We start from the raw sequence: 13,476 nt of genomic DNA, 5'->3' as shown, positions 1-13,476 counted from the left end.
GATGATCCAATGTTGGGGAAAAAAGGTACCTTGAATAGGGTCATTAAAGGGTTAATTCACCCAAAAATGAAAATTCTGTCATTAATTACTCACCCTCATGTCGTTCGACACCCGTAAGACCTCCGTTCATCTTCGGAACACAAATGAAGATATTTTTGTTGAAAGCTGATGGCTGAGAAAGGCTTCAGATAGGCCTCCATTGGCATTCAGTACATTTACACTCACAAGACCCATAAAAGGCACTAAAAACGTCGTTACAAAGTCCATCTCACCACAGTGGCTCTACAATAATTTTACGAAGCGACGACAATAGTTTTTGTGCGCAAAAAAAAAATCTAAATAACGACTTTATTCAACCTCTTCTTGTCTTCCGTGTGTGCCTCCACGACGCATGCGCGAGAATATGACGTAGCGCCAGCGTTCGGGAATCCATGAAATGCACACTTAAGCCCCATTTTGAGAACTACGCCGAGACCTAAAGCACGATCAATGTAGAATTCAACAGCTTAGACACGCGCGTCTTCCTCTGCTTGTAAACAAATCGCTTCATGTGTCCGAGCGCCGGATCTGCATCATATTCTCGCGCATGCGTCGTGGAGGCACATACGGAAGACAAGAACAAGTTGGATAAAGGCGTTATTTTGATATTTTTTGCTCACAAAAACTATTGTCGTCGCTTCGTAAAATTATTGTAGAGCCACTGTGGTGAGATGGACTTTGTAACGACGTTTTTAGTGCCTTTTATGGGTCTTGTGAGTGTAAATGTACTGAATGCCAATGGAGGCCTATCTGAAGCCTTTCTCAGCCATCAGCTTTCAACAAAAATATCTTCATTTGTGTTCCGAAGATGAACAGAGGTCTTACGGGTGTCGAACGACATGAGGGTGAGTAATTAATGACAGAATTTTCATTTTTGGGTGAACTAACCCTTTAACTTGGTTCAGAGTGACCCACTGGTTTGTATCTTTCTTGCGTTTCTCCAGCTGGTAGCCCAGTATTTTGGTTCCTCTATCTTTCTCTGGTGGAGTCCATGTTAGGTTAATACAGTTTTTGAACGTGCTGACCACCTTCGGTGGGGCGGGTTGACCAGGAAAAGCTGCAACATAAAAGTTTTGATTACTTTGATAGAAGTAGAAGAAAAAAAATCTATCAAAAAACAGAGCATTTAGTTTTATTTATGTATTATTTATGTATTCGTTTATTTATAATATGTTTAATTTATGTCCCTTAAGTCTCTCACTCAGAGTTCCAGCCATGATGCTTTCCGTCTCCAGAGGATCACTGATACCCAGCGAGTTCTCAGCGTAGATTCTGTATTTGTATTTCTTGCCATGGGACACATTTCTGTCTCGAAAGCACAGGCGCTCGGCTGAAGTATCCCACACCTTCTTCCACACACTCGGCCCTACCTGCTGACGCTCAACAAAGTAGTTTGTCACTTCCGAGCCACCGGTGTCACTTGGTGGATTCCATTTAAGTTCAATGACAGAAGATGAGCTGTCAATCACTTCTACTGGCCCTTGTGGTGGTCCTGGTTTGTCTGCAGAGTTTTTTGAAAATCTTAATGTGTCAGTTTAATGTTAATGTATGAGTCTGTATGTAAAAGGCGGAAGGCTTATAAATATTTATCTCAGAATACATTCAAAATACAGTGGAGTAGAAACATACCGACCACAATGAGCCTAGAAAAGGCCTCTGCGGCACCGAAGGAGTTTTTAAGCTGGATCTTAATTTCCCCAGAGTCAGATCGCAGGCATTCTTTTATCTGAAGTCGGCTCTGGTTTAGTTCCTTTACTACTTTTATTCTGCCTCCATCAAAAAGCTCTGTGTCATCCTTAAACCAGTTGATCTCCAACGAGTCTTGAGGTGGAAATGGCATTTTAAAGGAAGCAGTCTGGCCAACTTAAACCAGTACATTTTTGGAGAACATTAACTTTGAGATATTTAGGAATATCTGTAATATTTAGAGATGTTTTTAACCCTAATTCATCATAATTACTTCCAAAGTTAAAGGATTAGTTCACTTTTAAATAAACTTTTACTGATAATTTATCACCCCCATGTCATCCAAGATGTCCATGTCTTTCTTTCTGCAGTCGAAAAGAAATTAAGGTTTTTGATGAAAATATTCAATTTTTCTCCATATAATGGACTTCAATGGGCTCCAAACGGTTCAAGGTCCAAATGACAGTTTCAGTGCCGCTTCAAAGGGCTTTAAATGATACCAGACGATGAATAAGGGTCTAATCTAGCGAAACGATCAGTTTTTGCGAGAAACCGAGCAGTATTTATGCTATTATTTTACCTATTATTAGACGAACGTGATCATCTCTGAGCTCCGCCATAACTTCCGCTAAGTGAGATCAAAATATGTGCGTGGTCATAGATGTATACGTAGATGCCTCATTGGCGCTTGCACGGATCAGTAGAATGAGGCATCTACGATCGATATATCTATGACCACGCTCGTATTTTGACCTCACTTAGCGGAAGTTATGGCGGAGCTCAGAGATGATCACGTTTGTCTGATAATAGGTAAAATAATAGCATAAATACTGCTCGGTTTCTCGCAGAAACTGATCGTTTCGCTAGATAAGACCCTTATTCATCGTCTGGGATCGTTTAAAGCCCTTTGAAGCTGCACTGAAACTGTCATTTGGACCTTGAACCGTTTGGAGCCCATTGAAGTCCATTATATAGAAAAAAATCCTGGAATGTTTTCATCAAAAATCTTAACTTCTTTTCGACTGCAGAAAGAAAGACATGGACATCTTGGATGACACGGGGGTGAGTAAATTATCAGCAAAAGTTGATTTAAAAGTGAACTAATCCTTTAATTGATTAACATTATCCCCTGGTTTCACAGACAATGCTTAAGGCTAGTCCCAGACTAAAATGCATGTTTGAACTGTTTTAACTGAAAGTAACTTGCTCTGACATATCTTAAAATATGTCACTGCCATTGTTTATCTCAAGATGTACACCAGTAATGTTTTTTTTTTCAAGGCACATTTATAAAAGCTACTTAAATATCATAATTGAACTATTGCCTAATGCTTAATCTAAGCCCTGTCTGTGAAACTGGGCCTATGAGTCTGTTTTCTTATAATACACATTTATTGATGATTAAACTAGTAATATACCATTGCGAAAAAGTAATAGCTATACCTCCAGCTGTTGCCAAGACGGGCACTCAATCACTTCAGCCCGATTCTGTCTTGAGGATGAATCTTTGCAGCTTTGTATTACCAACTCTTGTTTATCTCCAACTTTAGAGTACAACTAGCCAAAGTGAGAGATGAAAAATAAAGAACAATTACAAAAGACTTTAACACATAAATCGATAGTGTATAGTATCATTAATTCACCTCCACCCCATCCCTGCTGGCTCTGTTTGTGCTCAGGTTACAAACTGGTTCTAGTTTTGCTGGTTCACCTCTGACAATATGTACACTTGACTCTCCACTGGTGAAGTGAGTTCTATCATCTATCATCTAGAAAAAACAAGATATTTAGAGGATATTATAAATAATATTAATAATAATTATATAATGTGTATATTGCTGCTTATTATTTTTAATTTGTTATTCAGTGCCTTTCTCACAGCTCATGTTTGCTTAAACTAATTATGAACAAACACAAATGTAACTGGCATACATTAGAAACATATGGAACTACTGAGACTTGTTGAAGTTAACAGAATCTTTTAGTGAATAATGCCAGTGCAGAGTATAACTGGGATGTGGGCAGATTGATTGGTGTTGGTGACAACTTGCATTTAAAATCTGGCAGGGATTTTAGCAAGCAAACCGATTAAGAGAGAACTGAAACAGTTGAGGAAAGAAGGAATGAAGGCATGGATCAGAGATTTAGTGTCTTGAGCTTAGAAGTGGGAGGAGAAATGCAATATTGTGTAGGTGGAAAGACTCAAGTTTATCAAGCAAGTTAATGTGGGCTTGAAATGTTTGTCTTGTATCAACAGTAGTTCATTATATTGTTAACACAACATGTTGCAGCTGTGCTTTCAGGTTAAAACTTAAAGGGATAGTTCACCCAAAATTGAAAATTATCCCATGATTTGCTCTTCCTCAAGCCATCCCAGGTGTATATGACTATCTTCTTTCAGACGATCACAATTGGAATTGAAACATATAACTGACCTATCGGTAAGCCCCGTCCCCCTTAGTTACTGTTGCCAACTCGGACAAACAAACGGAGTTGCTATATCTTACAATGACAGCTGTCAGTGTGAAAACCTTATCCCAAGATGTTTTTGGACACAGAATGTAGCGTATATCCCGTCCGATTGATGGCCAAACTTTATTGATGGTTTATCAAGTTTATTACATCGTTTTTCACTCAAAGAAAAACAGTAAACTAATTAACAGTAAACAAACATATACACAGACCTTATGCTTTTCGGGGGTGCAGTTAATAACTGGTGAACTTTGTATCTGCAAAACAACTCCGATAAACTGCGTGCAAGCTCTCCTTTTCACTACCCGGAGACTATAATACCCATCAAAATAAGAGACTCTTTATTAGACAGATAATGCAGACATTTAAACATATCTAAACTCACAGAAATAAAACGGGAATAAAATAAATATGGTGAGAGATTAATTTAATTGGAAGCGATGGTTTACAGATCTAAATGCAAACGGGAGAAGCCTCTTGTTACGATCGCAGATGATAACATCCAGGATCAACACTGTTCATGTACCACAGGGTAAGATTACATAAATTCACATTTAATCAGTTTAATATGGAGAGATGCACTGAAATGTAGACCTTCGTGTTTCTGACCTAACGTTACAACGTTGCATGAGAACAGTTAGTTATAGTTAGTCAGTTTGTACGTTAGCAGGGAATTACTAACTTTAATCGTAACTTAATGAGAGTATGACAACCAGAAAATCCTCTCAGGATCCCTGGAATCAGTGTTACAGTACCTCAGGCACGACGTTTACCATTTCTGTAGCATAAACACCATCAAAACGATGAGAGCTTCGGATTTTCCAATGCATCTCTATGGCGCTGAAACCTAAAGATGTCCGAGTTCCGGTCCCAGCGCAACTGATACTCAACTGCCATTGGCTCATCGGCGTTCGATGGGAGGGGCTTACCGATAGGTCAATTGCTCTTCCAAGCTTTATAATGATGGCCGTCCTGATTTTGAAGTCCAAAAAAGTGCATCCATCCATCATAAAGTAATCCATACGACTCCAGGGGGGTTAATAAAGGCTTTCTGAAGCAAAGCTACGGGTTTTTGTAAGAAAAATATCCATATTTAAAAAACGTTACAAGCCAAAATAACTATAGCTTCCGACAGATAGACAGGTTGAACCACTGCAGTCACATGGACTATTTTAACATAGTTTTTACAATCTTTATGGACCTTGAAAGTTGTAATTAAATTGAAAAGAGAGCTCTCAGATTTCATCAAAAATATCTTCTGAAGTCTTACAGATTTGGAACGACATTAGGGGTGAGTAATTCATGATTTAAACAGTATCGAATAAACATAATTATGCAATTAACAGAAAATGGAAGAAAAGAAAGAAGGATTACACAAAAGCTCTGTGTCTGTAAGAAAAACAAATAACATCGAAAATATGCAAGTTTACAGATTTACTCACCCCAGCCAAATGGAAACGTATTAATACAGTGGGATAGATCAATTATATTTGAGTTATAAATCACTTGCCTAAACTGCCTAAATTACATCCCTTCCCCAGTAAGGGCCATTAATCTTGTCAATTGAATGTGTAGTGAATAATTGCTTCTAACTGTTTGTCTCAGACTGATCATGTGCTGATCATTCATACAGTGCCACACTGTGGCTAAGTGTGAATAAGGCACTGAAATAACGTCTGAGCTACACTTGCTCATATTATGTACATCATGTATTAAGTACACCATCAAATTGTATACCGTTCGAGTCTCCAGAAAGCAGGCCTTCATCCGAACCTGTAGTCACACAAATAGTGTTTGACAATTTCTCAACTGAAAATCCTGACAATCATAAAATAATCAGTGTATGAGGGTTTCTTACAACCTCTATTTGAAGTGTGAAATTGAGTAATAATTCTGTTTTTGGACACTTGTATGTATGAATGCCTGTAGTATAAAGATCAATGCAAATGTATAGTGTCTTTGTGGCAAAAGATACAATTTCCCTTTTTGAAATTACTTGTGTGGTTCTCCTACCTTTCCCTGTGTCTCTGGTGCACTCCTCACCGGCCCAGTGTTGACAGAGTCATCTCTCCTGACCTCTTTATCTGAACTAGTATCATCTCCAGAAAAAGATGGTAAAGCACCGCCGTCTACCGCACCTGCTGCCTCTTTCTCAGCACTGGCTGTTTTGACAGCTGCAATTCTCTCATCTCTTACCTTCTGTAGCTTGACTTGCTGTTCTGCAGCGACCTTTGCCAAGTCAACTCCTGGCCCTCCGGCTTGGGTTGTTTTTCGGGGTTTCTTTTTGCCCTTAGAATCTAGATTGTTATCGGCTGGTTCGTGACATTAAACAAATGACAAATAGGACGTGACACAACAAAACAAAACAACAAAGCATACAAGAATAAAAAATAAGATATATTGTGCACAATATGCAAGTCTTTTCAGAAACATTGCTGTAATGTGGACTATTACAGTGTTGGGAAAAGCTACATTTAATTTACAGTAGTTCAGCTACATTAAAGCTAATCTTTTAGAGAAGTAGCTAACTTCACAACAAGTGACTAAAGAGTAGATATCATTTTTTTTTCATGGGGTCCCAAATATCATCATCAGTGCAACGGACTCCCATTTTAAAAGGCAGCTATATTTTCCCGTATAAAGACCTATTGTGAAAAACTAAAAATGTGTAAAATATGTTTTTTGTAAATATTTAAGTATTTTTTTCCTTATTGCATTTTTCTATTCACTATAACATTGTACTATTATAATTTTATTGATTTGATTTGATTTTGTTTAATGCATTTTAGTCAAATTATTTAATCATAATTTATTTAAAGAGATGAAAATTATACCATGATTTACCCACCCTCATGCCATACTAGGTGTATATGACTATCTTCTTTCAGACGAACACAATTGGAGATATATTTAAAATATCCTGGCTCTTCCAAGCTTTATAATGTGAATGGCGGTCGTGATTTTGAATTTTGAATTTTGAAAATGCATCCATCCATCATAAAAGCAATCCATATGACTCCAGGGGGTTCATAAAGGCCTTCTGAAGCAAAGTGATGGATTTTTGTAAGAAAAATATTCATATTTAAAACTTTATAAACTATGCATACTGTGCAAGTAGATTTGCGCTAACAAAGGAGTAGCGTAAGCTTTGACGCCTCTCGCGGTTTAAACAAACGGGGTTGTGCAACAAACTCAAGCTCCTCTACTCTTATATTGAAATCCTCTGACATTTCTCTTTAAAAATTCTTGCTTTAGACTTCTAATTCGTGACCGTGGTTTTGTTTTATTCTATTTTTTGCCAGGATACTTTTAAATATATCTCCGATTGTTTTCGCCTGAAAGAAGAATGTCATATACACCTAGGATGGCTTGAGGGTAATCATGGGCTAATTTTCATTTTTGTATGAACTATCCCTTTAAGTCTTATTTAAATTATTTTACATTTGTTACACTTTGTTTCTATAAACGGGACCACAAACGGGGTTTGCAGGCCCCGGGACAATATGGATTATATAATTATTAAATTATATAATTTATTCTAAAGAATATGAACCATCAGTATCTCAGTATATCTGAAACAAAAATAATGATCATTGCTATAAAAATAATGAGTCTTATATTAACAGCCAGTTCAACTAACAGAACTACAAATTTGAAATACTGATTAAAAAAAGAGTAAAAAAAAATAGCAAATATATGTTTCTAAAAAAAAAGATTAATAAATGGCATGCTCTTGAGTGAAGATTCATCATATGAATCAACTGATTAACTAAAATGAGTATTTTTTTTACAATTTGTGTTTTTTTTCTTTTTTTTTCTTCTCTCAACTGGTCTGTATTATGCACAATACAATGAGACATAAAAACCTTGTTAATTTTCGGAAAATAGCTTACTGGACATACTATTCCAGTGTTTCACTACTGGTGGGTTGCAAGACCATTTAGAGTGAGTCGCAGAATGTGCAGTCAAAGAAACAACAACAAAAAACTTAGTTTTTTTCTTTGTTACATGTTTTTCTGATGCTTTTATTTAAAAAGTCACGTGGAAGCTGTGCCTGACAAGAGTGTGTTTTCCTGACATTTCCTGTCATTTTTCTAACATTATTTTTGTATCTTGTACCTCAGAAAACACCTCAGAAAAACCAACTATTTAATATTCTTACCTTACTTTTTATTCATCAGTATTAGTCATATTATGACCTTGCCCAGCAAGCAAACAAGCCAAAATTTGGGCTGTCAGTGAAAATGTTCTATGACTAGTCTATTCTTGGGCTATGGTTAGACGTCTATTACATGTCAAAGAAATTACACCAAACACCTTGTAATCACTGTTGACTTTGCTTACATGATGGAATATCATACATCTCACAAGTTATTTAGGCAAAAAGGACATGTAACCAAATTCAAAGTTATTTTGGGTTACTCATAGTCGTGCTATATCAGGTCTATAGTTAACAGAGACGGTGAAATGATGGCTATTTCTTGCTGGGTGGGAAATTGAGGATCCCATGGCCAAACCAGTTGAAAACCACTGAGCTACACTCTTAAAAATAAAGGTTCTTAAATGGTTCTTTGGCGGGGTGTATGGTTCCATGAAGAACCGTTAATATCCAAAGAACCTTACCATTGCACAAAAGGTTCTTCGTAGCGCAGAAAGGTAGACAGGGTAAATCCAGCCTGATCCGCCGGCGATTTGATTTCGCCCTGCAACTCAGTCTGGAAACCAGTACATTCATTTCTATTGCTTCTGTTACACTTTTGCGGGAACCAATCACAGACTGGCTTATCCACCTGGCGTGCTATTAGCGGATTTAACACAATGATGGATAGAGAAGTGACGGGTCATTGCCCGTTGATCACGCCTCTTGTGGTCTGATTGGTTGAAGGACTATCCAATTGCGTATTGAGTCATTTAATTTATGCTCGTTTATCATGCCTCTTGTGCAGTAGAAAATACACAGCAGACTGCCCGGACCAATGTTCAATCTTAAATATATAGCCAGACAAGCAGAAAGGTTCTTTAGACTTTAAAATGGTTAGAAAAATGGTTCTTTGAAGAACCTTTCACAAAACATCTGAACTGTTGTAATGCTGCTAAAAATGTTACACTCTAAAAAATGGGTTGAAAATGGACTAACCCAGCAATTGGGTTGTTTTAAGCAAACATTTAACCCAACCGCTAGGCCTGTCACAATAACTATTTTTTGTTTCGCGATATATCGTCCCAGAAATAATTGCGATAAATGATATTATTGTCATTTTAAGACTATTTTATGCCACTAAATATATAATCCTAATATTGCAGCATAATAATGCAAGTAGACCTACACACTTTCAAATGACAACCTTTTAATTCTTTAGATCATGGAAATTAGGGGTAAAAAATATATTATCCTAAATAAAAAAAAATGAATAAATAGTAAATAAACATTTTCCCTTGTGAAATGGCTTTAACACTCATCATTCTGCATTGACATTTATATGTGCACCGGAACAGGGGATTGCGTCCATGTGGGCTTATTCTTCCAAAGTGTCAGTAGTTGTCAGGAAAACACTGTTATGCCTCTAATGGTGCCTTTTTTTCACCTGTCGATAACTGCTCTGTGTATGAAGGAACTGCCGAGAACCACTTTCGCCTCCGTCACGGAAAGCATACAAGATGACAGCACAATCGAGTAAAATGTTGGTGGCATTCATTATCATGTAAACATAATTATTGAAAAAAAAAATGATTGAGGCCATGTGCATATATTGTGCGATATATCGATATATTGATTATTGCGACAGGCCTACCAACCGCTGGGTTAAAACAACCCAATTGCTGGGTTAGTCCATTTTTAACCCAGCATTTTTTAGAATGTAGCAATGTTGATGTTGAAACCAGTTACTCCCCAACACTGATCTTAGTCACTTATTGCAGTCACATCCAAAGATGTTTTGATATGTTGAAATCATACCTTTCCTCTATCAGCCAGGCGTTGCAAGACTTGATTCCAACCATAGCCGCATATATGCTTTTATCCACCTGCATAGTTCTTCACCACCAGCCTGTGGATCAGTTTGTCTTCGGACACAGTGATGTCATATTTCTCTCCCTGTTCTAATTGATTGTTCTTTCCAACCCACATGATTTTAGATAAAGGTTTGGAGAGAACACACTCAAAAAGGGCATCTTCCCTCTCCATGGCTTTCACATCCTTTAAATTGACTAGAAAGTCCACATTTGGAACTACGAAAAAGTGCTCTGGTTACTTGGTAATCTCTTAATTATTCTGCAAATAAACTAGGTAAGGTTGAATGTAACTCACTCGTAAATTCAGTGGAGAACACATTGACGTCCTCTATGTCCAACTGGTAAAGGCCAGCATCACCTGGGACAAGGTCCCTAATTGTGAAGATGTATTTCTTGCCTACTTGATTCAGGTTGTTTCATTTCTATATCGGGATCTTGAGAATATGGCATCATCTCACCATCCTGAGGGACAAACCAAAAGCTCACAGAGATGCACAGAAACCTTATGGAGATATGAGCTCACATATATTATAATAACCAGTCAATTTACCTTGTAGATGAAAATCCTACTGCTGGGGTCTAGAAGGTTAAGATCAAGTTCAAAAGAAGCAGTTCCATCAGGATTCACATCAATGTGTTTGAGGTTGGAAATGCTGTTGATGAACTGTGAGTAGAAATATCATTACAATATCATTTTGCATAAAAATGTGTCACCAAAAAAAAAAAAAAATGAAAGTGCACTTCTGCTTGCTCTTGTTCTCTCTCCCTTTTCATCTCATTCAGTTTCTTCAACATCCAGCGGAAGTCAGTCACCCCATATTCTGCACAGATGCGCTCATAATCTTTCTTATCGGAGCTCAGCAAAATCTCCCAGAACTGTGGGTCAATTTCACAATTTTTCCTTATTTCGGTTTTCGGACGAACCTCACTGCAGGGTTAAAAGGCATCCCACATTTGATTAAAGGAAAGGTATAGCTATATCTATATAGGAGGATATGGGATATATTTTAGGAAAGGTTTGAGAAGGATATCAAACTTTTAAACCTAATTTCTTACAATATTTTTTTTTCAACAACTGAACTTTATTAAAGCTTTGGGGGACCATGTCTCCCTACCTCTCCAAAGCAGTTCATATGTTAGAATGAAAACAAAGATGCAGTATTGTTAATGCATTAGTCACCGAGATTGCCAAAAATAACTTTCTCTATAATAACAGCATGAGATTTACAACACCTTTTCCTTTTCAAGACAGCCTTGAGCTGTTTTGGATCAGTTGCAGCTGAAAAATACACAAAAAATCAAATCAAATCAATGATGTTATTAAGTTTCTAACAGTACATAAGGTATCACACTTATTATTAATACTCACTAATTTCCTGATTTGCTTTGTTTTTCTTGAAACCCACTGAACAGAAAATGACACGCACACATATCAAATGTTTGGTAAAGGTATGATTTATTGCTGTGTTGAGAATGGAAAGTTCCTAATTTTCATACCTTCAATGACGTTGAGGATAACAGTGACCATAGCCTTTCCAAATTCGTTAGTAGCAAAACATTTATAGGTGTCTGCTTGGTCTGGAGAAACATTTGCCATCTAGAAAAAGAACATGGAGTAGAGTCTAACTTGGAGTGCACATTCTGGAATATACTTTTACCTTGTGAGATGAAACGAAAAGCTCAGCTCACCTCGATAGTGTGTTCAGGAGAATCTGGGTCAAATTTGGTTTGATATTTTTTTGGATCTGAAACATCACCATTGTTTCTTGCCCATGTTGCAATAGGAGTGGGATCCCCTACTACTATGGCCTTGAAACTAGCCAATTTACCTGCAAGTTTACAAAAATATGGCAGAAATTGGTATATGCAAATCATTTGATTAACTAGTTGATATTGCATGCTACTAATAAAAAAGGTAACACTTTAGTTTAGGGTCCAATGCTTAAATTTTTTTGCTGCTAGAGGTCGCTTGATTTCACAAGCTTTTATTATGCCACAGATGAGCGCTTCTGCTTCTTCCGCTTATGCGTATGTGGGGAAACGCAGCGCTGTTTTATCATATTAGATACATTATTTGAGTGTGTTGAAAATATGTTATAATGCTACTTGCACTTGTTGACTCTGCAGTAAGATAGATCGATATTAGGCATGGTAAAATATGGTACTTGCGGTAAATCAAGAAAACAAGATAATAAGACTAACCGTGTTGAGCTATATAAGTTTTCTGTCGATGAATGTATCCAAACAGTTGCTCACCTGTCTAATAAAACACATCAATTAAAGCGTTTTTGCTGTTTCCATGGGGTTCCGGAAATCAAGGGTAAAGCAGAAATTATGTCAATGACGGCCCATGTCCTGGTTAAAATTGCTTATTTCTCTGGATTAAAAATTCTTGGAAACATTTGGGATAATGTAAGTACACAAGTCAACAAAATATATAACATTGTTCTAGTTGTTTTTGGATAAATTAATCAAAAAATCTTACATATTGTGATCATATTTTACATCGTTAATCAGACCCAATACCATACACTTAACTACCTATTAATAAACATTAATTAGGAGTTTATTTAGGCAAAAGTCGTAGTCAATCGTTAGTTAGTAGTGAGAATTGGACCCTAATCTAAAAAAATTTTGTGTGTATGTAAAAACATTTGTAAGCAAGGAAAAGAGTAGCACACCCTCTTGAATGGTGAGAGCTATAGGTTTGCGGATAAAATCTGGATGGCTCTTTCCCTCAGGGAGTTCTTCTGTGAACTGTGTGATCATGACTCCCGGGACTTTCGATTTCTTTTTGATGCCCACTAATGACACAGAATATGTGAATAGTAACAAACAGTATAATATATATATATATATATAGGTGTGTGTGTGTGTGTGTGTGTGTGTGTGTGTGTGTGTGTGTGAGAGAGAGAGAGAGAGAGAGAGAATTTATTTCTTTAGTGATTTTCATAAGATTAATGTACCAACCTGAGATTAATTTATTAGGAAAAAGAATGAAAACATTGAAGCTTTACCTTGCTCTATCGCGGTCTGGTCAGATACTTTCGATTTCTTCCACATTTTGATTGTGTTATTTCCTCTGGAATAGGATTTAATGCAGTTTTTCTGCAAACAGAAATAGCAAAGCTAAAAGGCTTATTTGCAGAAAGAATTACAATCTATCTGGCATTTAGGCTATAAATTTGATTAGTTTGTTTGATCGTGTGAATAATCTATAATGGATGGTAACTTAGATGGCAAATTACTCTTTTTTTTAAATTCTGG

General features: G+C 36.9%; 1 protein-coding gene across 1 annotated transcript in view; it reads right to left on the bottom strand.

The window, feature by feature from the left end:
- Positions 1 to 13,272, bottom strand: part of LOC307141261 (immunoglobulin-like and fibronectin type III domain-containing protein 1) — a gene marked incomplete at both ends in the record, with an annotated part of 63,066 nt that extends 49,794 nt beyond the window's left edge. Inside the window, 18 exon segments of the mRNA XM_079841317.1 lie at positions 928 to 1,096; positions 1,241 to 1,540; positions 1,669 to 1,860; positions 3,437 to 3,494; positions 6,211 to 6,509; positions 8,988 to 8,995; positions 10,154 to 10,228; positions 10,230 to 10,425; positions 10,505 to 10,623; positions 10,625 to 10,671; positions 10,760 to 10,873; positions 10,951 to 11,137; positions 11,443 to 11,488; positions 11,579 to 11,614; positions 11,707 to 11,806; positions 11,899 to 12,038; positions 12,891 to 13,013; positions 13,227 to 13,272. Of these exon segments, the coding sequence (XP_079697443.1) occupies positions 928 to 1,096; positions 1,241 to 1,540; positions 1,669 to 1,860; positions 3,437 to 3,494; positions 6,211 to 6,509; positions 8,988 to 8,995; positions 10,154 to 10,228; positions 10,230 to 10,425; positions 10,505 to 10,623; positions 10,625 to 10,671; positions 10,760 to 10,873; positions 10,951 to 11,137; positions 11,443 to 11,488; positions 11,579 to 11,614; positions 11,707 to 11,806; positions 11,899 to 12,038; positions 12,891 to 13,013; positions 13,227 to 13,272 (2,255 nt within the window).
- Between the last annotated feature and the right edge of the window lie 204 nt (positions 13,273 to 13,476).

This window comes from Gobio gobio, assembly GCF_949357685.1.
Source record: "Gobio gobio genome assembly, chromosome: 17".
Lineage (NCBI taxonomy): Eukaryota > Metazoa > Chordata > Actinopteri > Cypriniformes > Gobionidae > Gobio > Gobio gobio.
This window is presented reverse-complemented; position numbering and strand designations above follow the sequence as displayed.